Consider the following 22,311-nt stretch of genomic DNA (forward strand, 5'->3'; position numbering starts at 1 on the left):
CATTGCTTAGCCTGGCCCACCTTAGACCTGCTCAGAGCACCCTCATTGCCTCCAGTTGGGCAGAATCACCCAAAACAAAGCCTGTCCTATAATAAAGTGTTGAATATCTCATGTAGCTTATTGCATTCTGTACTCAGAGTGGAGAACAGACTGGCTCTGTGCGTATGGAGGGTACGGACTGGTCCTGTATCAGCTGTTCCCCCTTGTGGTCCTGTGGCTGACTGGGGCTGTGGTCCAGCATCACAGAGAGGAGTTTTTTTTGTTTTTTCTTTAGTTATTGAAGTATAGTTGGTTTACAATATCGTGTTAGTTTCAGGTGTACAGCAAAGTGAAACATATATATGTGTGTGTGTATATTTTTCAGAACCTTTTCCATTATAGGTTATTACAGGATATTGAGTAGAGTTCCCTGTGCTATATACAGTAGGTCCTTGTTGTTCACCTGTTTTATATAGAGTAGTGCGTATACGTTAATCCCAAACTCCCTAATTTACCTCCCCCTTCCTCTCATCCCCCACATGCTATCCCCTTTGGTAAGCATAAATTTGTTCTCTATGTCTCTGGGTCAGTTTCTGTCTTGTAAATAAGTTCACATTTGTATCATTTTTTAAAAAGACTCCACATATAAGTGGTATCATATGATACTTCTCTTTTTCTCTCTAACTTCACTTGGGATGAGAATCTCTAGGGCCATCCATGTTGCTGCAAATGGCATTATTTCATTCTTTTTTAAGGCTGAGTAATATGCCATTGTGTATATTGGACCACATCTTCTTTATTCATCTGTTGATGGACACTTAGGTTGCTTCTTGGCTACTGGAGTAAACAGTGATGTTATGAACATAGGGGTGCATGTATCTTTTTGAATTACAGTTTTGTCTGGGTATATGCCCAGGAGTGGGATTGCAGGATCATATGGCAACTCTATTTTCAGTTTTTTAAGGAACCTCCATACGGTTCTCCATAGTGGCTGCACCAACTTACATTCCCACCAACGGTGTAGGAGGGTTGCCTTTTCTCCGCACCCTCTCCAGCATTTATTAATTGTAGACTTTTTGATGATGGCCATTCTGACCGGTGTGAGTTGGTACCTCATTGTAGCTTTGATTTGCGTTTCTCTAACAATTAGCGATGTTGAGCATCTTGTCACGCACCTATTGGCCACCTGTACGTCTTCTTTGGAGACGTGTCTATTTAGGTCTCTGCCCACACAAGAGGGTATCTTACCGCATATTGCTAGCCCGGGAAAAGATCAAAATCCAAAATTTGAAGTAGGTTTCTACTGAATGCTTATCTCTTTCACACCATCATAAAGTTGAAAAATCGTGGGTCACATCCTAAGTTGGGGGCTGAACATAGAGCCCGCTGGATGTTTTTCTAAAGTGAATGAGTGTTGCTGAGGAGTCTGAATGGAAGAGAGCTGACTGAGTACCAGAGAAATGGAGCCCTTCCCTTATCGTACAGAGGGGGCCGGGGTGGGCAAGGAGGAGGAGGGGACCTGATCCTTACTGAGCATCAGCTATCTGCTGGCACAGACCCCCTGATCTAACCAATACCAGGTAAGTATCTTGCCTTGGAGATTTGACCATGAGCTGTGTCCTCAGTTCTTTTGGTTCCTAGGAATACAGATACGGGTGTGCACGTGTACATATTGGATGTTCCAAAAAGTAGAGGGGCCAAGCAGACATGAGGGCAGGGCGTGTGAGCTTTTGGGTGGGTGCGAGTGGAAAGAAAGATTAAGAGAATGTGGATGCGGAGTGTCAAAGAGGGAAGGTACATGTGGTTCCTATAGCAACTGCAAAATACCAGCCGGGTCTCAATTTCAAGTTTATGTTTACTCAAAAAAAAAAAGTAAGTGCTTATCATTTTCCTGAGTGTTCTGTGCCGTGGTTGTAGACCAATCTTTGGGGAGTTTTTGCCTTTTAAAAAATCGAAGTCTAAATGCAGAAACGGGTGCTATCAATAGATAATGGCTAATACATTGTTGTCTTTGTCGCTTTTGTCAGTGCTTAGTGGGCAATATGTATACAGTGTGATTTAGGCCCACCAGATTGGGAATCGACATACAAAATATTGAGTTAGGTCTCATCCAAATTAAAACATTCCAAGCTATGTAATTTTGCTTAGTATACGTCATGAGTTGAAGGAAATAGAGTAGTTTGGTGCTGTGTGGCTGCCTGCCTCAAAAGTTTGTTTGTCTTTTGAGTACTTTTTCTACTGCTGTGTAATAAATTGGCCCAAATTTAGCAGCTTAAGACAACAGACATTTATGATCACATAGTTTCTGAAGTTCAGGATCTGGGAGCAGCTCGGCTGGGCGCTCTGGTTCAGAGTTTCTCCCGAGACGGGGCACGCACACGCCTGTGGCCTGGGGGCCTCAGTGCTCACCACGTGGCTGCTCCGCAGGGCTCTGCACAACCTGGGCGCTCACCTTCTCCCCCGGGGCAAGTGACGTGTGTGTGTGTGTGTGTGTGTGTGTGTGTGTGTGTGTGTGTGAGTGTGTGTGAGAGAGAGAGAGAGAGAGAGAGAGAGAGGGAGGGAGGGAGGGAGGGAGAGCGAGGATGATCACGATGGAGACTGCTGTGCCCTGGTACCTCCTCTTGGAAGCCGTGTACCATCCCTTCTGCCAACACATGGACCAACCTGGTGCAGTGTGGGAGTGGGCTACCCTGGGGAAGCCTGATGACCGTTGGCATTCTTGGAGGCTAACTACCACAGTTTCCTTTTGAAGGTTTTGTTTCATACGCCTCCTGAAGTTTGTACCACGGGAGATTAAAATGCAGCTGGAGTTTTTACTATTCTAGAAACTTTTCATATTATACTTGAAACGTTGTGTTCTTTCTCTGCTCCTTCATTGTCAGATGCTAGGATTAATTAGCCAAATATGCAGTAGCTTTGGAAATTAGAAATTAAAATCTCGCTAGTCCCTAAACCAAATGGAACAGCTGAGCTTTTTTTTTTAACCGTGGGACAAATTGGTAAAAAAATTATTGCCAAAATGATCTCCTTGATGAACAGCTTAAAGTCAGTCATTAGTGATCTGTGTATTTTTTTTTGTTTTTTGCGATACGCGGGCCTCTCACTGTTGTGGCCTCTCCCGTTGCGGAGCACAGGCTCCGGACGCGCAGGCTCAGCGGCCGTGGCTCACGGGCCCAGCCGCTCCGCGGCACGTGGGATCTTCCCAGACCGGAGCACGAACCCGTGTCCCCTGCATCGGCAGGCGGACTCTCAACCACTGCGCCACCAGTTAAGCCCTGATCTGTGTATTTTTTAAAAATAAAACTCACTGGCAAAGTAGCTGAAAAACTCTTGGAGAATGTGGGTGATGGACACAAGGCTGTTTATTAAACGCTTCTTCCTGACTTCATGTATGTGTGAAACTTTCCACAATAAAATTTTTTTGAAAAGGGGGGAGAGAGAAAAGAGGCATAATCACAGGAAAAAGTTTTCTAGAGCCCCGACGCTAAGACCAATAAATAAACCATGGCATTCCGGGAGGAAAAAAAAAAAAAAAAAAGACCCTCTTCCAATTACTATAAAGCTTTGGGCAATATTTCTCTGCTTAGCAATTCTTCATTTCTCTTTTGAAACCCTAATACATTTTAACCATCCACCTGGACAGAAGGGCCTTATTCTTTTAGCTTCTAGATGAAATCTTTCTGGAGTGTCCATACGCGGAGAGAAGAATTTAGGGATCCTGAGCCGGAAGCCTGAGTCAGTGACCTCCAGGTTTCTTTCCGTCTCTAAAAATTCTATGATTCTAGTACTTTCATGTAACAGATATCCTTTGACTCAAGCATATTTATAACAAGAAGCTTCATAAATCATGTTAAATTGTAACTTCAGCAAATGAAGTCTTCTGAGAATCGCTTCTGTTCATTCCAGCCCAGTTCAAGGCTGTTGGACTCATCAGAAGGCCAAGTGGAAAAGTCAGCACAATTTGCCGTTCCTTTCTTCCTATTTTTGGCTCCTTTCCCATCCGCTGCCCCAGTTTATGAGCTAGTGTCTTACTTTCCTTTATCCTACTGTTTATCCTCTCCCATTGTCCCCTCCTTCCTCCCGCCAGACAAAACAGGAAAAGATGGGGGCCAGTCAGCCATTGCGGAGTAGCTGATCCCATCGTTAGGACTGGATTTCAGCCAGCATGGTACCTCTCCTCACCCTTGCATATTAGCCCTTTTTTAAGTCTCAAATTGCATATGTTTGTTCAGTAAAGTCTGCCGGTTTTTTAACTTCTAAAGTTTTTAAACTTCTAAACCCGATTCCAAGGTGGGGTGGGTGAGGGCACACCACTGAGAAACCCTCTGCCACCAGCGGGGCATCCTTCATTTCAACCCGACCGTGACACTCTCTACCCAGGGGTAGCGCCAGACTCCACAGCTCAAGGGCTTAGTCTCACAGGACTGGCACGGCTTCAGACACCAGTCACGGGTCCAGGTCGTCACCTGTACTTCCGACCAAGTGGCTACAGATCGGAGGTCCCCGTGACACCCTGATTGGGTTTCAGGTGCCAGGTCGTCACCTGCACTCCTGACCAACTGGCTATAAACCAGAGGTTCTCACCACCCCCTGCTTGGGTTCAGTTAATTTGCGGGAGTGGCTCACGGAACTCAGGAAGCCCATTTACTCATTAGATGATCAGCTTGTTACAAAGGATGTGAGTCAACAGCCAGGTGAAGAGGTGCACAGGGTGAGGTCCCAGTCGCAGGAGCACGTGTCCTTGTGGAGTTGGGGCCCCCACGGTGGCATGTGCCACTGTGCGCTCTGGTTCTCCCACCTGGAAACTCCTCAGCGCCTTCTTTTCGGTTCTTATGGAGGCGCTGTCACACAAACATGGCTGATTCAATCACTGGCCATTGGTGATTGATTCAACCTCTAGCCCCTCCCTCCTCCCCAGAAATCAGGGGGTGGGGCTGAAAGTTCCAGCCCTCTTTTCAAGGCTGGTTCCCCCAGCATCCTCAGGTGCTTCCCCGGAGTCCCCTCATTGGCCTAGCCCAGTTGTGGTGGGAAGGGGCTTGTTATGAACAAGACGACACTCACATCACCTTTATGGCTCTGAATCGTTTTCAGGAACTGAGGACAAGTGATCAAACATAACATAAGGTGCTCCCCTTGCTCTTGTCATTCAGGAAATTCCCAGGGTTCTGGGAGCTGTGGGCAAAGGCCAAAGACATGTGATAACTATAATTAGGTCACATCTGAACGACCACGTGTACCTCACAGTATCATAACCTCGTAACTAGTGGAAAGCCTGTCCACCGTCCCTTTTCCGCTGTCATTCCCTTAGGCCAGGCCTGCTGCGTTGGCCCCGTCTGCCCTGGGCCCCTCTGCTTTTCCACACTGTAGCTACAATGATCTTCTCAACTTGCAAGTCTAATTTTGTCACCCATTGGCTTGTAACTCTTGGAAGGCTGTTCCGTGCACTCAGGAGAAAGTCTAAAATCCCTAAACTACTGGCCCTTACTTTCCCCTCTGCCTTCATATCATGCCAGGCTCCGCCTCTTTCTTTCTGCTCCGGGCAGCCACGTGGGTCTCTCTTCAGTTGCCTGAGTGTACCGTGCTTCCTCTTGCTTCCGGTCTTCCTAAAAGCCAGATGAGGAGAGGGTAGAACACGTGGAAGGGGTCCTGCGCGGGACAGTACTTGGCCTGTGCTGGCAGCTGAAGGGAGGCACACTGGCTGGGGGAAGGCCGGTGCAGGGTCTTGGGGGCGACGGTGTGTGGAGGGTTTGGATTTCATCCATGGTGGGCCGTTAGCGGGCCGTAAGCACGCGTCCGCTTGTAGGGGCTTTTGTTTACAGCGGGGCTGTGTGGAGAAGAGCTTGTGGGGAGGCTGAAGTGGCGATGGGAGGTCAGTTAGCAGGTCGTGGCCGGTCAGTGGTTGGTGGCTGGGCCTGGGCTGTGGAAGCAGATGGCTTTGGAGTGTGACTTGGGGGTGGAATCAGCAGAGCTGGTCATGAGTTGAGGTGGCGGCGAGGCCAGAGGGGTCACAGGTGACTCCTGGGTTTCTGGTTTTAGTGGTGAGTATGGCTGGCTATGGGGAATCACAGAGAAGAGCGGGTTTCGGGGGGGAAGGATCAAGAGTTCTCTTCTGGGAACGTTAAGCTGGAGATTCTTGTGAGACACCCAAGCGGGGAGAGGTGGCCCAAGGCAGAGGAGGTGAAGGAGCCTGGAGGTCAGGAGAGCACCCTGGGCTGCGTCCTGAGAGGCTGTAGCCTGAGAGGCTACAGATAAAGCTGCTGAGACGGATGAGATCCCCACAGGGGAGAGTGGGGACGTGAGGGGGAAGGCTGAGCTCGGAGGACTGACACGGGAAGCCAGGTACAGGAGAAGGACCTGACGGGACCCCTGCCAGGGGGGCTGCAGGGCCCGGGGGGCCGTGTCTGCAGGGAGATGCAGAGGGTTCTTTGCTTGGCCCGCTAGGCGCCTTCCCCTCGCTGGGCACACTTCTGTCCCAGCTGCTGCACCCTCGTGTTTGAGAGGACCGGAGAGGAGAAAGAGAAGTTTAGTTGGAGTCTGCGGCATGGAGTTTATCGGCGACCTTGACGGGACGGTCTCACTGAACTTGTGCTGGGGGAGGGTGCCGGGGCAGAGCGGATTCTTACGGAGGGAGGAAGCCCAAGGCCCTGCTGCTCAGAGGGGCTCTGTGGCGGGGGCGGCGCTGGCGGAACTGAATCCTGGGCGCCACCCCAGACCCGCCGAGTCAGAATGCGCATCTGAACAAGATTCCCAGGGAATCTGCCCGAGAGGCACTGACACGGGAGAGCCAGACCCACAGAGAAATTGTGTCACCGGTCAGAGGGGCGTACATGTTTAGGACGAAGGTTAAGCAGACCGCGTCTGTATGCTGTGGGGGAAGATCCCGGAGGGAGGCGAAGGCCAATTCGAGATGCAGGGAAAGGAGGGTGACGGCAGAGTGCCGCTCTTGGGCAAGGGGGCAGCACGCGGTCCAGAGCCTGCGTGGAGGGCTGGCCTGCAGGAGCCCAGGAGGAGGTGGGTGTGGATGCTGGGCATGGGGGGGGGCGGAGCAGAGGGGCGGCGTGCTCGTGGCCTCTGTTTGGGGAAGCTGAGGTAAGGGCAGGGGGGCAGAGCGAGCACAGGGAGGGCCTGGGGAGCCTCCCAGGGAGGTTTCTAGGAAGCGGGGAGTGCATGCCCGATCCGCTTTGTGACCCTAAACGCCCGGCCTGTGAGGTTTCCTGAGGCTGGTTGCGTGGCGTGCTTTCCCATCCCCGCAGCGTTTTTCCACCAGGCGCGGTTGCTGGGAAGGATGGTGAGCGGGAGGGAGGGGCTGCGGGGTCTCTGCCGGGGAAGGAGGGGCGTGGGCCCGCGGGGGAAGCTGCTGGAGGCCAGGGGTGCCGTGTGCAGAGGCGGAGAGAGCTGGCGGGCCTGCACGTGAGCCGCTGAGCTAGCAGGTGGCGGCCGGGGCTGGCCCGCCGGAGGACATGGCGCGGATGGTGGTGCCCTGCCGTGGCTCAGCTTCGGCGCCTCATCCAGTTTCTTTCTCGCGACTTTCTAGAGGATCAGAGTGATACTCCAAAGGAGAAGTGCTTACTCAGAGCCAGGTATCGCGGTAGGGCTTTTCTCGTTTCTTCATAATGACCCAGAGGATACAGATCTCCTGTGTATTTTATGCGTCACATGGAGGCTGAGAAAGGCAACTTAACCAACGTCGTTAGCTCCCTCATGGCAGGCTCCAGACTTAAAGTTGAGCGACTTTTTCTCCTGATCCACACTGCAGTTGGTATATAGCTACTTTTAAAAAAGTTGTGGTGAAATATACATGACATAAAATTTACCATTTTGACATTTTTTGCGCGTACAGTTCAGTGGCATTAAGTACATGCACGTTGTTGTGCGGTCATCACCACTGTCCCGACTCCTAGGCACTTTCATCATCCCATTCTGAAACTCGGTGCCCGTTGGACACGAAGCCCATCTTCCTGCCCCTGGCCCCTGGCCCCTGCTCGTCTACTTTTCATCTCTGTAACTCTGACTGTTCCAGGGCCCTCGGATAAGTGGAATCACAAGGGGTTTGTCTTTTGTGGGAGCTTATTTCACTCAGTCTGATGTCTGCAAGCTTCATCCATGTTGTAGCATATGTCAGAATTTCATTCCTTTTTAAGGCTCAATCATATTCCACTGTATGGATGGGCCACATTTTGTTTTCCATTCATCCATCGATGGACACTTGGGTTGCTTCCACGTTTTAGCTATTGTGAATAATGCTGCTCTGAACACGGGTGTACAGATATCTATTCAGGTCCCTGCTTTCCGTCCTTTGGGGTGTATAATAACTGCTTTTTGTTGTACATTTCCTCTCAGGTCTGTGTTTTATTGATAGAACTTGTGCTCTAGTTGCCTCTGCATTTCTGTCTCTTGATGAGCTTTCTGATCCACGAATTCCAGGATTTCACACCACGTTTAAGGTCCCTCCCACCCCACCCCACCCCAGGCCACTAATGGAGCAGCACAGTGTCCAGCTCAGAGTGGGGATTCTGAGGCAGGACGGCTGGGTGGCCACTCCCAGCCCTGCCACCGACCAGTTAAGTGACCTTCCCGGTCACATAGCTGTGTCCATGTGCATGTGATGTGCTAGCAGATAATGCAGAAGTGGTGGTAGCACGTCTCTAAACAGGACTTTATTTGGGTTAGTCACTGGGGACGGGGCCGTGTGCGCTAGTTCCAGGCTTGACCTTCAGCCGTCGGGAAGTGAAGCAGCCCCCACGTCTCCACGGCGGCCGTGCAGGTGAAAGGAGCTCAGGCCTAAAGTGGTGGTCTGCTCCGAGGCCAGTGAGATCCTCAGATTCCCTGGGGGCTGAGGGCCTGGTGGGAGAGGTCTTTATTTCAGAAATAGTCACACATTCTTAAACAACCAGAGCTTGCCAGTTACCCTCCACCGTTTCTTATTGCTTAGCTTGTAGCTCAGCAGAGTCATCCTTCAAGGGAGTAAACTTCTCAGAGTTTACCAGTTACCACTTGTCCTTTTGAGGCCTCCCAAGCCAGACGGAGAACTTGCTTTTCTTATCCACCACGGATTGAGCATCTCCTAAGTGCCAGGCACACGGCACACAGGATGAATGGGCAGCTCTCGGTGTCTCTGCGGGACAGACCTCATCCAGTGCAGCCGTGGGTAGTGTTGACAGGCCTGGGAGCCTGCGTAGACTGGGAGGGTCAGCTAAGCTGGGCGGTGGGCTGTCCAGGAAGGTGGTGGGGGAGATATTCAGGCGGCCACTCCATCAGGAGGAAGGAACAGCATGTGCCCAGAGGTACAGACCAGAGGCAGGTGCTTATGAGAAGTACCTCAGAGCTTTCTGGCTTTGTGTTAGTTAATTGAGTTTGTTTGCGTTTAAGGTTGGTTTTTTTTCCCCCCTTTGGCGGGAGAACAGATAAAGAGATATGCTTTAGGGAACAGAAACACCTAGAACAAATTTCCTTAGGCACACGGGAGCACTAAGTTGTTTTGCAGATCTAATTTCAGAAGAAAAAAAAAACAGCAAAAACTTGGAAAGGAACTTAGATCACTTAATTCAACTTCCTTATTTTCATAGACATGGAAACTGAGTCATACCTGCATAGGAAGATAAAAATATTCTATTCCCGGTGCTGGGGGCAATAGCAGCTACACACAGGGAGGGTGCCCTGGAGTTTCCTTCTCTGAGTCAGTACACGTGGGAAAGGCTGAGACTACAGAGAGAAACTGAGTGCTCTGATGACCGCAGTTGTTTCCTGCCAGCACCGTCACTCCTGGAGTCCCCGTTTCTGGAGTCCCAGTTTCGTGAAAAGCAGTAAGAACATGTAAATTTACCAACCAGAGAATTCCATACCGAGTATCTTTGTTTGCTAGATAGATTTGCGCGAGGGCTCAGCCGCGGCCCTCGTGAGTCTGTGTCTGTGGAGACCCCTGGCTGGTTGGCCAGCAGCCCCTGGAGCTCAGGTGCTCAGAGCAGCTGTCCTGCCCTTCCCGTCACCTGGCCGTCCAGGTTCAGCTGTCCCCTGCAGGGGCCCGGGCTCCATTCCGAGAGGCAGATCGGGTACGAGATGGCCAGTCAGAAAGGTCACTGCCAACCAGTTAGCAATCAGATGACTGTAAGTGCTCATTTAAAGCAGTGGGTGAAATGATGAGACTCTTAAAGAATATTGAAATAACAACCCTAAGAGATTAAAATTCTTTAGTGACAAATTCTCAAACCTTAAAAAATATAAACTAATGTTATCCACTTGTCAAACTTTGCTTTTGAAATAAGGAAGTAGTGGCTTACATTTTTTAGTCTTTTGACCATAAGTACCGGAAATAAGATATGAATGAATCCCCGCGTGTCAAGTTTACGCCACGCGCTAGATTTCATGATGATCACAGTTCGGGTAAAATCCATGTTATTTAGGTTGCAGCATGATTTATGTGATGATACAAGGGAAATAATCCGTACAATGGCAGGATACAAGAGGGAAAGGCAGCTCTGGGGCCTGCCATCAGGGAGCTTCAATTATTGTGGAATGAATAGCAAAAAGCAAGTAACTAGGAAAAAAGAAAGGAACTGTAGGCTGGGGTCAGGGCAGTAAGAGACGCAAAGGGCAGAGGTGCAGGATGTGAGGGGCGCCTAAGGCCGGGTGGTCTGGGAGGCCTCCCTGAGGACGTGATGTGAATGTGGAAGCCCACAGGACAGGGAATCGAGTCTGAGCGTTGACTACGAGAGGCCTGGGGTTGGGAGGGGGGCGATGGTTGGGGCAGAGTAGTGGGCCACGAGGTTGGAGAGGGGAGACCCACGACGGGAGAGCAAGTTCTGGTCCTAGCGGCATCGTCCGGGTCCCTGGACATCGGCTGTGTGAGCCAATCGCTGACTTTTCTGCTTAAGCTACTTTCACCTGGGGCTTCTGTCACTGTGGACAAGAGTCCTAGGCATACAAGGGGCAGAGCAGTGGGATTCCCTGGAAGCTCCTTCAGCTGTATGTAGAGTTCATGCTTTATTCATTCAGGAGGAGGTGCTTCTGTGTCATGTATTTCCCCCTCCTCTCCCCGGCCCTGCCTGGGTCTCAGTCCCTGGACTTGAGTTGTCTGTGTACTTTCAAAGCCAGATGTGCTGTCACCTGGTGCCCTCGGTGTCAGGTAAGCAGCCTCACACGCAAAGGGTTTTTTTTTCCTAATTGAAGTAGACTTGATTTACAGCGTCATGTTAGTTTCAGGCGTACAGCAAAGTGATAGAGATCTATATCTATATGTTCTTCAGATTCTTTTCCATTATTGCTTATTATGAGATGTTGAATATAACTCCCTGTGCTGTACACACACATGGTAAAATTCTATGCTTTCCCAAGAGAAACAGTCTTTAAAAAATTTACTTTCTCGTTTACTCGGGGCTCCCCTATTTCTGAAGCCTTTAAAACTTCAGTGTGAATATATGGAGATGGTTGTAGTACTTGAATTTTCAGAACAGAAGTTACATAGAAGAGTCTATGATGAATAAGATTCTCTAGTTAGGAGGTGAATATGAAGAGGAAAGCATTCACCTGATGGGCTGAATGAAAAATAAAGAGATCGTCTCCAGGGATGACATCAGAGAGATAAGCAGTGATATTTCTCATCTCCATCGAGATACTAGAAACTCAGGAAAATAATTTTGAATCAGTTTGTGAAAAGTGAACCAATTTTCTTAAGATAGCAATGAACCATGGCCCTTGCAAAAACAAAGGTGGTAGCACAGTGTTATCTGTGAGACTGTCAGTCAATAGTCATTAGAAAATAAGAATTCCAGTTGAAGTTAGATTCATGGTTCCAGCCAGATGAGTATTCTGACTGCTATGGAATTAAGGTGATAACTGATTCACTTTGTTATAAAGCAGAAACTAACACACCATTGTAAAGCAATTATACTCCAATAAAGATGTTAAAAGAAAAAAAAAAAGAATTAAGGTGAGAAAATGGCTCCCATTTTAGTTAATTCATTCAATTAATATTTAAATATGTTTTCTGTGATAGGTCATGGGTGAAATCATGGTAAACAAAATACAGACTTCTCAAAGAACTCAAAGTTTAATGGGATGGTTTTCAATCTAGGTGTGAATTGGAATCACCTGCACAGCCTGAGCACCTAGGTTTCCATGTGCCTGAATTGGAATCTCTAAGGGAATGGGACCCAGGCACCTATATCTTTGTCCTCATTGTTTTAAAAAACTTTTTAGTGTGGAAATTTTCAAATATATATAAAAGTACAGAGACTAATGTAATCAGCTACCTTGTATCTGTCAGTCAGCTTCAACAGTTTATGATCAGTTGATGGCTAATCTTATTTCATCTACATCCCTACCTCCTCTCTTCCCCCTTGATAACTTTGAAACAAATCCCATATATCATTTAGCTTATTTTGTAATGAGGTTAAATGTAGTCACTTGAAATTTTTTTAAAGAATAATTCCTTAATATTATTAAATTCAGCCAGTGTTCAGAATTCCCCAGTTTTCTTGTGTGTGTGTTTGTTCAAACTGGGATCCATATGAGGCATGTATTTCAGTCAGTTGATATAGCTCTTAGGTCTCATAATTTACAGGTTCCCTCTCCATCTTTCTTTTTTCTTGTACTGTATTTGTTGAAGAAACTGGGTGGCTTATTCCATAGAGCTTTCTACAGTCTCTGTGTTGCTGATGGTGTGTCCGTGTGATATGTTCAGCATTTTCCTCTGTCTCCTGCACCTCTGGTAAATCAGTAGTTAGATTTAGAAGCTTTTTCGTCAAGACTACATCATTGATAATTATGTGTCTTTTTCAAGATGTCAGGTTGTCCCTTTTTGTAATGTTAGCAGCCATTGATACTAGATTTCTTAACTCATGAGGAGTTGCAAAATAGTGATAGCCCCAATTCCATCATTCCTTGATTAGTTAGAATATTTTGTAAAGGGAAACTTTGCTTCATCTATTATTTGGTCACCAGTTAGTATAGTTTATATAGGAGAAGCAAGATACCTTTTTAATTCTTTCCCTTGATTTACCAATTTTTTTTTTTTTTTTTTTTTGCGGTACGCTGGCCTCTCACTGTTGTGGCCTCTCCCGTTGCGGAGCACAGGCTCCGGACGCGCAGGCTCAGCAGCCATGGCTCACGGGCCCAGCCGCTCTGCGATATGTGGGATCTTCCCGGACCAGGACACGAACCCGCGTCCCCTGCATCAGCAGGCGGACTCTCAACCACTGCGCCACCAGGGAAGCCCCAATTTTTTTTTTTTTTTTTTTTTTTTTGAGAATACTGGGGGCATTGTACATCAGGTTCGAAAATGGCCTCTCAAAGATTTAATTTACCAATTTTTAAAATAATGAGTTGTTTCACTAGTCCTCTAAAGGTGACGAATAGGTGCTTTTTTAGTTTCATTGTGAACAAATTAGATGTGTTTTGATCCATTGCAGTTACTATCTTTATTGATCTTTAATTGTCCATCTTTGACCCATCTCTTCAGCTTGGCTTCTGAGCATGTGTGTGTGCCTGTGCTTGCACAGTTGTGCATTTAAAAATTATTATTTTTGTAGCTAACAGCATTTATTGCTAAACTACAAAAAGAACCTCTGGGGAGGGCTGCCACTTTAATTGCTTACCTTCTAGCATCAGTGTTGACAATAGAACAATTAGGAGACATTTCCTTAATGGAACGTGGATGAGAAATGTGCCATAGTACGTGTTATGGAAAATTATTTAAAATGTGTCCTCATTTTTATTTCTTAAAACTCTTTCCTCATCGTTCATTCATTCTTTACACATTCTCTGGGCATTTCTAGGTCTCTGATTCACTGCAGGCCCTGGAGGCACACATAGGAATAAGACACTACCTACCTATTTGTCCAGGGAGTGTGTGTGAGACTGTTTACAAATAACCACAAGTTTGTGTTGTGTCATTGAAAGGATAGGGATGTAGGGGTTCAGTGCTGTCAATTCGTATTCTCACACACATGCACGCTCATATATATAGTCATTTTGTCACAACGATGTGTAGTTTGGTGTTAGGTGCTAGGAAATAGGAAGGCTGCATGTCGACTTTCAGTGTTAAGGGAAATGATGTCCCCTGAGTAGACAGTGTCACTGCGCTTTTCTTTGTCATTATTCGGCATTTACACCCCCTGCAATCCTTTTCCTGTGTTCCTTCATATTTGAGAGTGCTGTTTTTTTGGGGGGACGGTCCTTCATGACCTAATTTAGATCGGATTGTTCCTGATTTGGATCGTAACAGGAAGTGGTATGAACAGTTGGGATTTGTCTTGACACTTAGCATAGTGCTGCTTGTTAAAATGCAGAGTCTGATTCATAAATAATCTATGGAGATGCTTTAAGGCCATGAAAAGTATCCTGTTCCTCATGTAAATCTCCCCTTTAGCTTTAGCATCTTACTGATGATTCTTGCCTGAACCAGTCTTTACTCTGATAGTTGCAAAATGTTGGTTTTTCTTTTCACTTTCCCACCCTGTACGTTTATCAGTCAGCCTTTGGTGTTCTACTCTAAGCAGGAGCCCTCCTGTCTCCCTTTGTTTGTTTAATATTTACTATAGGTATGGATTCATGAATTCCTTGTTTTTCAGTGGTTTGTTTTCATTACTGTCCTTAATTATTTTGGTGCTTAGATTGTCCCAGATTTAGGATTATCTTCCATTTTGATGATTTAAAGGACTAAAAACTTGAATAATATTCTAAGAGACTTAAATATTATGATTATGGCCTATTAGTAATATCCAGGTTGCCACCTTCAAGTCATATTATCTGCAGAAAAAGTGCTAAGCACAATTCTTTGCACGTGTACAGTGCTTGATCATTTCCTGTGTGCTTTTGTGTACCATGTTACCCAGGACAGATGAATTTTATGAGGACTGAAGAGTACTTTTTTTCTACATTTTTAAATTCTCGTTTGATTTTCATGACAACCCTCTGATACAGACAAGGTTGACTCTACCAACTGATTTGTTCTCTCCCAGCTTAAGTTGAACGAAAGACTAATGACTATATTAGCCCATGGGATTGGGGGGCAGTAGAAACCACACACATTTGCATGGTTTATGTATCTATACCGTGATTTGCTTTCAGAATGTTACTTCTCAGGGGAATATGTGTTCTTGTATTTGAATCAGTGGTAAGTGGTAGAGAGCCCCCTCTAATATTAGTGTGTCCTATAGAACATTATGGTAGGAAAACCATTTCCCAGCTCTTTTGTCTCCTTGCCAAGCCATCTAAATGAAGCTGTCTTGGTTTTCTGTACGGGAGGGTACGTGTTCATTCTTACCCCATGCCTTACAGTTAGCTTGGGCTGGGGGACGCACCCGCAGTGGCTCCCTGCTTTCTCTAGGATAGGTTTCTTCAGACAGCATTTTAGGCTCACTTGTAGATGAACAATCTGTCTTTTGAGATGCAACGCCCTGTCACTTCCCCACCCCATACCTGCGCTTCCATGTCATGTGATACCGGCCCCGCCAGGACGCTTCATGCCTCTGTTGCTTTGCACGCCTTCCGTTATATGTGGGAAGCTTCGCTCTCTCAGCCCCTCTGCTGAGTGAACTTGGACTCCATGTCGAAGCCTTTCTGGATCTTCTTTTCCCAGAGTGCATCATGCTTCCCATCAGACCTTGTAGCATCTTTATCACTGCATGTGGGCAGTTCTATTTCCATTCTTTGTTTATACATCTTTCCTTAGGAGATTGCGTTTTCTAAGGGCAGAGATGCACAGCTTAGCACAGAGTAGTGTTTAAATGTGTTTTTTGGACAAAAACGAAGCCCACTATAGAGCTTTCCAGTCGGTAGGTAGTAGAGACGTATTAAAGGGTGTCTGTTGGTGTGTCTCCCAAGTCCCCGATGAAAAACTTCTGACTGTAAGGTGTGAGCCTGCCAGAACTTGGCGTTATGGGCCCTGATTCTCCTTGTTGGAAGGTCTGTGTTGTGGCTTTTGTGTACTGGCGATGAACCCAAAGAATTCTTGGAAGAGATTAAGAGGTTTGCAAGGCCCTCGGAGATGGTTCTGGGAGAAGTATAATTGCTTTGTAAACAATGGATGTCTGCTGAAGTTAGGGATGGCATGTACTGATGTCTACAGTTTCCGTGGAAACACATCAGAAAGTAAGATGGATTGATGGGTGGGTCAAGGGAGGCCCGATCCCTGGGTTTGTGATAAAGCAAATGGAGTAACGTGTTGATTGTAGAATCCAGGGCTGCGAATATGGGTTCACTGTGCAGCTCTTTCTACTTTTCTAAAAACTTGGAACTTTTGCTAATAAAATGTTCGGGGAAGGGATAGCTGTGTTATTCTTTAAGAACATGTTTATGGGCAAGGCACATCTGTTATGAACATTAAGTTGTGGACGTGACATTCCTGAGCCTCACTGACTTGTTTTCTTCCTGGTATTTCTCCTCCTCTGCAGCTGCCTCCTTCACATCTCAGTTCTCCCTGTAAGAGCATCCCCTGACCTGCTCTGATCTAGATGTCCCTCCTCTGTGACCCCAGAGCCCTTGGAGACCTCTGCCGTAGAATTTGTCAGCCATACTATAATCACCAACTAATCTTCTGTAACTAATCACTGGACTTTGAGTTTCTGGAGTGCAAAGACTGTTTCTGGAATGCTTTCAGCACAAGTAACAATAGACTCAGAATGGTCTAAACAAATAGGGGTTTATCATCTCCGGTTCAGGAGTCTGGAGGTCTGCTGTTTGCAGTTTCCGGGATCGGTCCAGGCTGACTCTCCTGCCTTGTCCTCCGCGTGTCAAGTGCTCACGGGTTATACAGACTGGAAAGAACCACCATGGTTGTTTCAGTTTTTGAGCTTTGAGCACAGATATTTTGGCAAATATCTGTGGATTTGTTGAACAGTCTTCAATCCATTTATTGTGGTTTCTTCTAGGGAAACTGATTTTGTATTTTGAAAATAACAGCTCAGAGTTAGATGTCTACATGTGTTTGAAAGCACCCCTGCCCCTAATCTGGAAAAGGATTTCTCCATTTTCATACAACTCTAATAATTCAGGGAAGCAAGGCTGCTTCGGAGAAATCCTGTGATGGGTTGGTGGTCTGGAGTTTCCAGCCTCAGGCACTGACCTTGGCCCTGTGGTGGCAGCTGTGGACCAGAAATTAGGCCCAAAGCAGCTTTGCCTTCCTGAGCCTTCGGGGGAGGCCGGCTTCTCATCCCACTTACCCTATTTTAGTCACAATTCAAATGTGCTTAATTATCTAGTTAATTGTTTAGAAGGCTTATTAAAAAGCACGTCATTAGAAAAGGGAGAGTGGACGGAGGGTCCAGCTTGACGGGAGCCAGCACACATGTGATCCCACCCTGAGCAGCGGGTCACACTACTGGTTTCCATAGTGATGATGATCCTTGAATCACCCGGAAAAGCTACGAGTATGGTCAGTCTTCACTGCTTAAGAAGACAGGTAGCTATACTACGTGAAAAATAACATGCAAAACTACATAAATATGATCTCAGAAAGGTGTAAAATATAGGAGTATATGGATTAAAATATAAGAATATACAGATTAAATTACGGGCAGGAAGTAACGCTGTAATAGCGAATATCTCTGGGTGACAGGATTTTTCTCTCTTTTTTTAAGGTAGTTTTGTGTATTTTCTAAATTTTCTACTGAGCACCGAAGGGGGGGTCAGAATATGCCACCCCAAAAGATGCCACTTTGACGTAAGGATGATTTTGAGCTGAAGACAACTGAAAAGTAACAGACACAAAGAAAAGCTCTACCTTCCCCTCTCCACCAGGAAGGGTGGGGTGATCCTTAATCACCCAGAGGAGGCCCGCAGGGAATCGAGGTAACACCCCTTGCTCACAGCCCACACCCTGCATCAGTTTCCCCCTCCCAGAAGTGCAAGGCCCCCTCCCTTGTCTTGTCACTTCCCTGCAGCCTTCGTTGTTCTTTGGTTAAGATGCTCTGTGAGCCCGAGTCCCACCACCCCGTGGGGCCGCCACCACTGCGCTCTCCTGCGTGGATGCGAGATGCACCTGTTCAGAAGCCTCTGTTTTTCTCTCCTTAATCAGTCTCTCGTCAGCCTGATTTTCAGGGCCCCAGCCAATGAACCAAGGTGGGTTTGTTTTTCCTCCCCTACATTGTTATTACTTTTCATTTTAAATACTTAAAAAAGGATTGTAGACATTCAGGGTGATTCTTGTTCAACTCTTGGCCTCCTGATAATGCAGTTTCCCCACATTTTGCCTCTGCCTTTGTTAAAAATGATCAAATGATGCTCTTTATGGCGGCTGCTTGAGAATTCCTACTTGTTACGGATGCCGACCCTCCTGGTGGGTATTTCCTTAGGTGTCTCGGAGGTCGCAGCTGTGGGCCTCTATCTGTGGACTTTGATTGTAAGAATCCTGAGCCGTCTTCGCTGCGTCCCCCCGCAGAGGTTGTAGTCTAGCACCCTGAGCAGCCTGGGGTTCCTTTTTATGTTGCTTCCTGGCTTTGGGGGAGTGCTGCGGTCACAGCTTCAGGGCACACTTTCCTACGGCCAGGGCTCGGGCAGACATGCTTCCTTGCTGTCCTCCACTGTTGGTGCTGTAGGGGAGCAGGTACCATCCCAGAATAGGTCTCTTTGGCATATTAATAGTTTTAAGCTGGTTATTTTCCGGGAAACAGCAGGCGTAGAAGAAATTTTGAAAACCAAGTAGGAGTCACCGTTTTGTAAGAGACAGGGACATTTACCAGGGGAATGTCCCTATGCAAGGGCGTCCCGCTCGCTGTACCAGCACACGAGGATGACCGAATCTCTAGCAGCTCCTAGGGGCGGAGAAGGTAAGGACTTGAAGAACCTTGCGCTTGTTTACCGGGCCTTCCCTGGTCACCTCTCACAACCGACTCTGCCCATCCTCAACATCCTGTTCTGCTTTGGGCGAGGACGGTATCCAAGGTGAGGGCTTCGGCCGTCTGAACAAGGTACTCAGGTTGTCTGGGTCTCTCCCGGGTCCACATGTTACTAGAATTTGCTGGATTTTCTCCTGTTAATCTGTTTCATGTCAGTTTAATTCCCAGACCAGAAAGAAGAGCCTAGGAGGGCAGAGGGAATCTCTTCCTCCCCGACAGTGGACCGATGTTTTGCTCGTCTGTTCTTTTTTTTTTTTTTTTTTTTTGTTTTTTTAATAAATATATTTATTTATTTATTTAATTTTTGGCTGCGTTGGGTCTTCTTCGTTGCTGGGCGCGGGCTTCTCGTTGCGGTGGCTTCTCGTTGCGGAGCACGGGCTCAGTAGTTGTGGCTCGTGGGCTTCAGTAGTTGTGGCACACGGGCTTCAGTAGTTGTGGCACGCAGGCTTCAGTAGTTGTGGCTCACGGGCTCTAGAGCGCAGGCTCAGTAGTTGTGGCACACAGGCTTCATTGCTCTGCAGCATGTGGAATCCTCCCGGACCAGGGCTCGAACCCGTGTCCCCTGCGTTGGCAGGCGGGTTCTTAACCACTGCGCCACCAGGGAAGTCCTGCTCGTCCATTGTTTACCTGAAGGTGCATTCCTTCGAGGCTCTTGGTGTCTCTGAGGGACTGACTTGTGTGTGTGTTAAATCCTAAGTTACCCAGAGCAGCAACCACCTAGGACCACAGAAATATCAGCTCTGATTATTTTTCTCCCCAGCATTGGGATTTTTTTTGAGCCCAGCTGTGCATTTCATAGAAGTTCTCAACCTTGGAGGTCTACTGTCATCACCTGGGAAGCTTTTAGATGTTCTCATGCCCAGGCTCCGCAGGCATCCCAGACCAAACTCCATCAGAATCTCTGGGGATGTTTTTAAAGCTGCCCAGGGATCTCCTTGTGGCACCAAGGATGGGACCACTGATTTAAAATGTTGTTGTCTCTGTTATGCAATGGTGTGTGTGTATTTATTTTTTTCTACTGGCGGTATTTTCAAGTTACTTTGTCAGAAATAGGTGCCCATCGTGTCTAATGAGAAAAAAAATTCTCTAAAAATGAGATAGGAAGGAAACCAGCCTTTTTAAGTTCCTGTTATATGCTAGGCACAGGGCTTCAGTCTTTCACATGTGTTATCCTGCAGGGTGGGTGGTGGTTTACTTGTGTCTGCAAATAAGAAAACTGGCTTAGAGAAACTGAATAACTAGTGTCCAGGTCCCACATCTCACGAATGGCAGAGCCAGACTTGGGCCTGTGACATGCCCGAGCCCATGCCCTTTTTCCTTACGCTGCGGCATCTGTGAGAGAGATTTTCCATAAAAATCGTTTAAAATAAAAATTGGCACTTGGGTTATGCAGGAGCATATGGTAGCTCTATTTTCAGTTTTTTAAGGAACCTCCATACTGTTCTCCATAGTGGCTGCCACAACTTAACATTCCCACCAACAGTGTAGGAGGGTTCCCTTTTCTCCACACCCTCTGCAGCATTTATTGTTTGTAGAATTTTTGATGGCCGTTTCTGAATCGTGTGAGGTGATACCTCGTTGTAGTTTTGATTTGCATTTCTCTAATAATTAGTGATGTTGAGCATTTTTTCATGTGTTTGTTGGCCATCTGTATGTCTTCTTTGGAGAAAGGTCTAGTTAGGTCTTCTGCCCATTTTTTGGTTGGGTCGGTTGTTTTTTTTTTTTGATCTTGAGTTGTATGAGCTGTTTGTAAATTTTGGAAATTAATCCCTTGTCGGTTGCATCAATTTTCAAATATTTTCTCCCATTCTGTAAGGGAGAAAATTCTGTCTTCCTGTTTTGTTTATGGTTTCCTTTGCTGTGCAAAAGCTTGTCAGGTTAATTAGATGCCAAGTTTCAGGTACCTGTTAAATGTGCTTATTGAGAATACTTTCTCTTCCCCCACCACCAAGGTTGCTCTGTTCTACTCACTTTATCTCACTTCTGATGAGGCTAAACTGATTTTGACTAATGGATTGTTGTTTTGGAAAAGTCTGACTCATTTAGTTCTTAATGTAAATCAACATGGAATAAATAATTTAGTTGTCTTCCTTTTAACTGTCCTGTGTCGTGAAGGGATACTGATTATTAAAAGCAGGTCTGCTCACCCCTTTTCAGAGCCCCCCTTGGTCCGCTGGGAGGGCCGTGTGGGTGTGTTGGAGGGGTGGGGAGGGAGCGAGGGTACAGAGATGCTGGGGCCCTGAGCGGCCCCCGTGGCACAGCTGGTGCGGGGGTCGCTGCGTGGCTCGCCGCCCCCTGCGGCTCTGTTGAGGGCGTGCGGGTTTGCTTGGTGGGCCATCCTCCCCCACCCCCAGTGATGGGGCGTCGGGTGCACATGCCCGATTTTTCTCTCCGTCTCACCTTCCCTCGGGTCGGCTCAGCTCTGGTTTGTGACTCGGCAGTGCTTGGGGAGCTTTATCTCTGCCTCGAGCCTAGGAGAATGACCTCTCTGGTGGAACGTCTGGGTTAGGCTTTTCTGGAGGGTTGTCATGTCATTTCCTTTGGGTGGAACCAAACCGCCTCTGAGTCTGTCTTCTTCCTTGGCAGCTCTTCGTCTGGGTCCTCTGGCCGCGTTTCGCAGAAACCCAGCAGGATGGCCGCAAACAAGAGCAAGAGCCAGAGCTCCCTGGCCCTTCACAAGGTGATCATGGTTGGCAGCGGAGGGGTGGGCAAGTCGGCCCTGACCTTGCAGTTCATGTATGATGAGGTAAGACACGCCTCCCCGTCGGGCCTGCTGTCGCCGCGTCCCTCCTCCAGCTGCGTCCCTGGGCCCGTTCCCCGGGGCTCAGCAGGGTCATGGGGCAAACTGTGCTACGGTGGCTTCTGAGTAGCTTTCCAGGGGGTTCTCACCAGGGGAAGAGCTGCACTGCTGATGTTAGGCGAGTCATTTCGGCTCAGGCAGGGACATGCGGGGTCCGTGCTCGCATCGTTTCCGTCATTATGACAGGAGCTGGAGGGAGGTGTCGAAAGGGCGGGCCAGATGCTTAGCTGTGATAGCCAGCTCGTACAGGCACTGAAGGGGACAGCTGAGCTGCCCTAAGAGCTCCATCTCTTCTCCTTGCTCTAGTTCCCCCAGTTCAAGCTAAAGCCCCAAGCTTGCATCACTTCCTGGGGGTGATGGCGCTGCTGCCGAGTCCAGTGAGACAGCACAGGCTTGACTCCTGTGGAAACAGGTGTCCCTGCTTGACGGCCGATGGCTGGTCGTGCAGCAGCGTGTCCAGACCAGAGCTGGAGCCTCGGGGCCTCTCGCTGGCACCCTCTTTGCACGGCTCGTGCCTTCCAGAATTTGCGGCAGAGGACACTGTCACCACGATCAGCTAAGATGACCCTCTTTTTTTTTTTTTTCTTGCGTTATGCGGGCCTCTCACTGTTGTGGCCTCTCCCATTTGCGGAGCACAGGCTCCGGACGCGCAGGCTCAGCGGCCACGGCTCACGGGCCCAGCCGCTCCGCGGCATGTGG

The 22,311-nt window shown here is 47.7% G+C and overlaps 1 protein-coding gene across 1 annotated transcript in view; it reads left to right on the plus strand.

The window, feature by feature from the left end:
- The first annotated feature begins 21,402 nt into the window (after positions 1-21,402).
- RALB (RAS like proto-oncogene B) overlaps positions 21,403-22,311 on the plus strand; it is a 15,825-nt gene continuing 14,916 nt past the window's right edge. Inside the window, exon 1 of the mRNA XM_007469661.1 lies at positions 21,403-21,558. Within this exon, the coding sequence (XP_007469723.1) occupies positions 21,445-21,558 (114 nt within the window). The 5' untranslated portion in view covers positions 21,403-21,444. The remainder of the gene's footprint in view (positions 21,559-22,311) is intronic.

The sequence above is a fragment of the Lipotes vexillifer genome, unplaced genomic scaffold, assembly GCF_000442215.2.
Source record: "Lipotes vexillifer unplaced genomic scaffold, Lipotes_vexillifer_v1.1 scaffold1607, whole genome shotgun sequence".
NCBI lineage: Eukaryota > Metazoa > Chordata > Mammalia > Artiodactyla > Lipotidae > Lipotes > Lipotes vexillifer.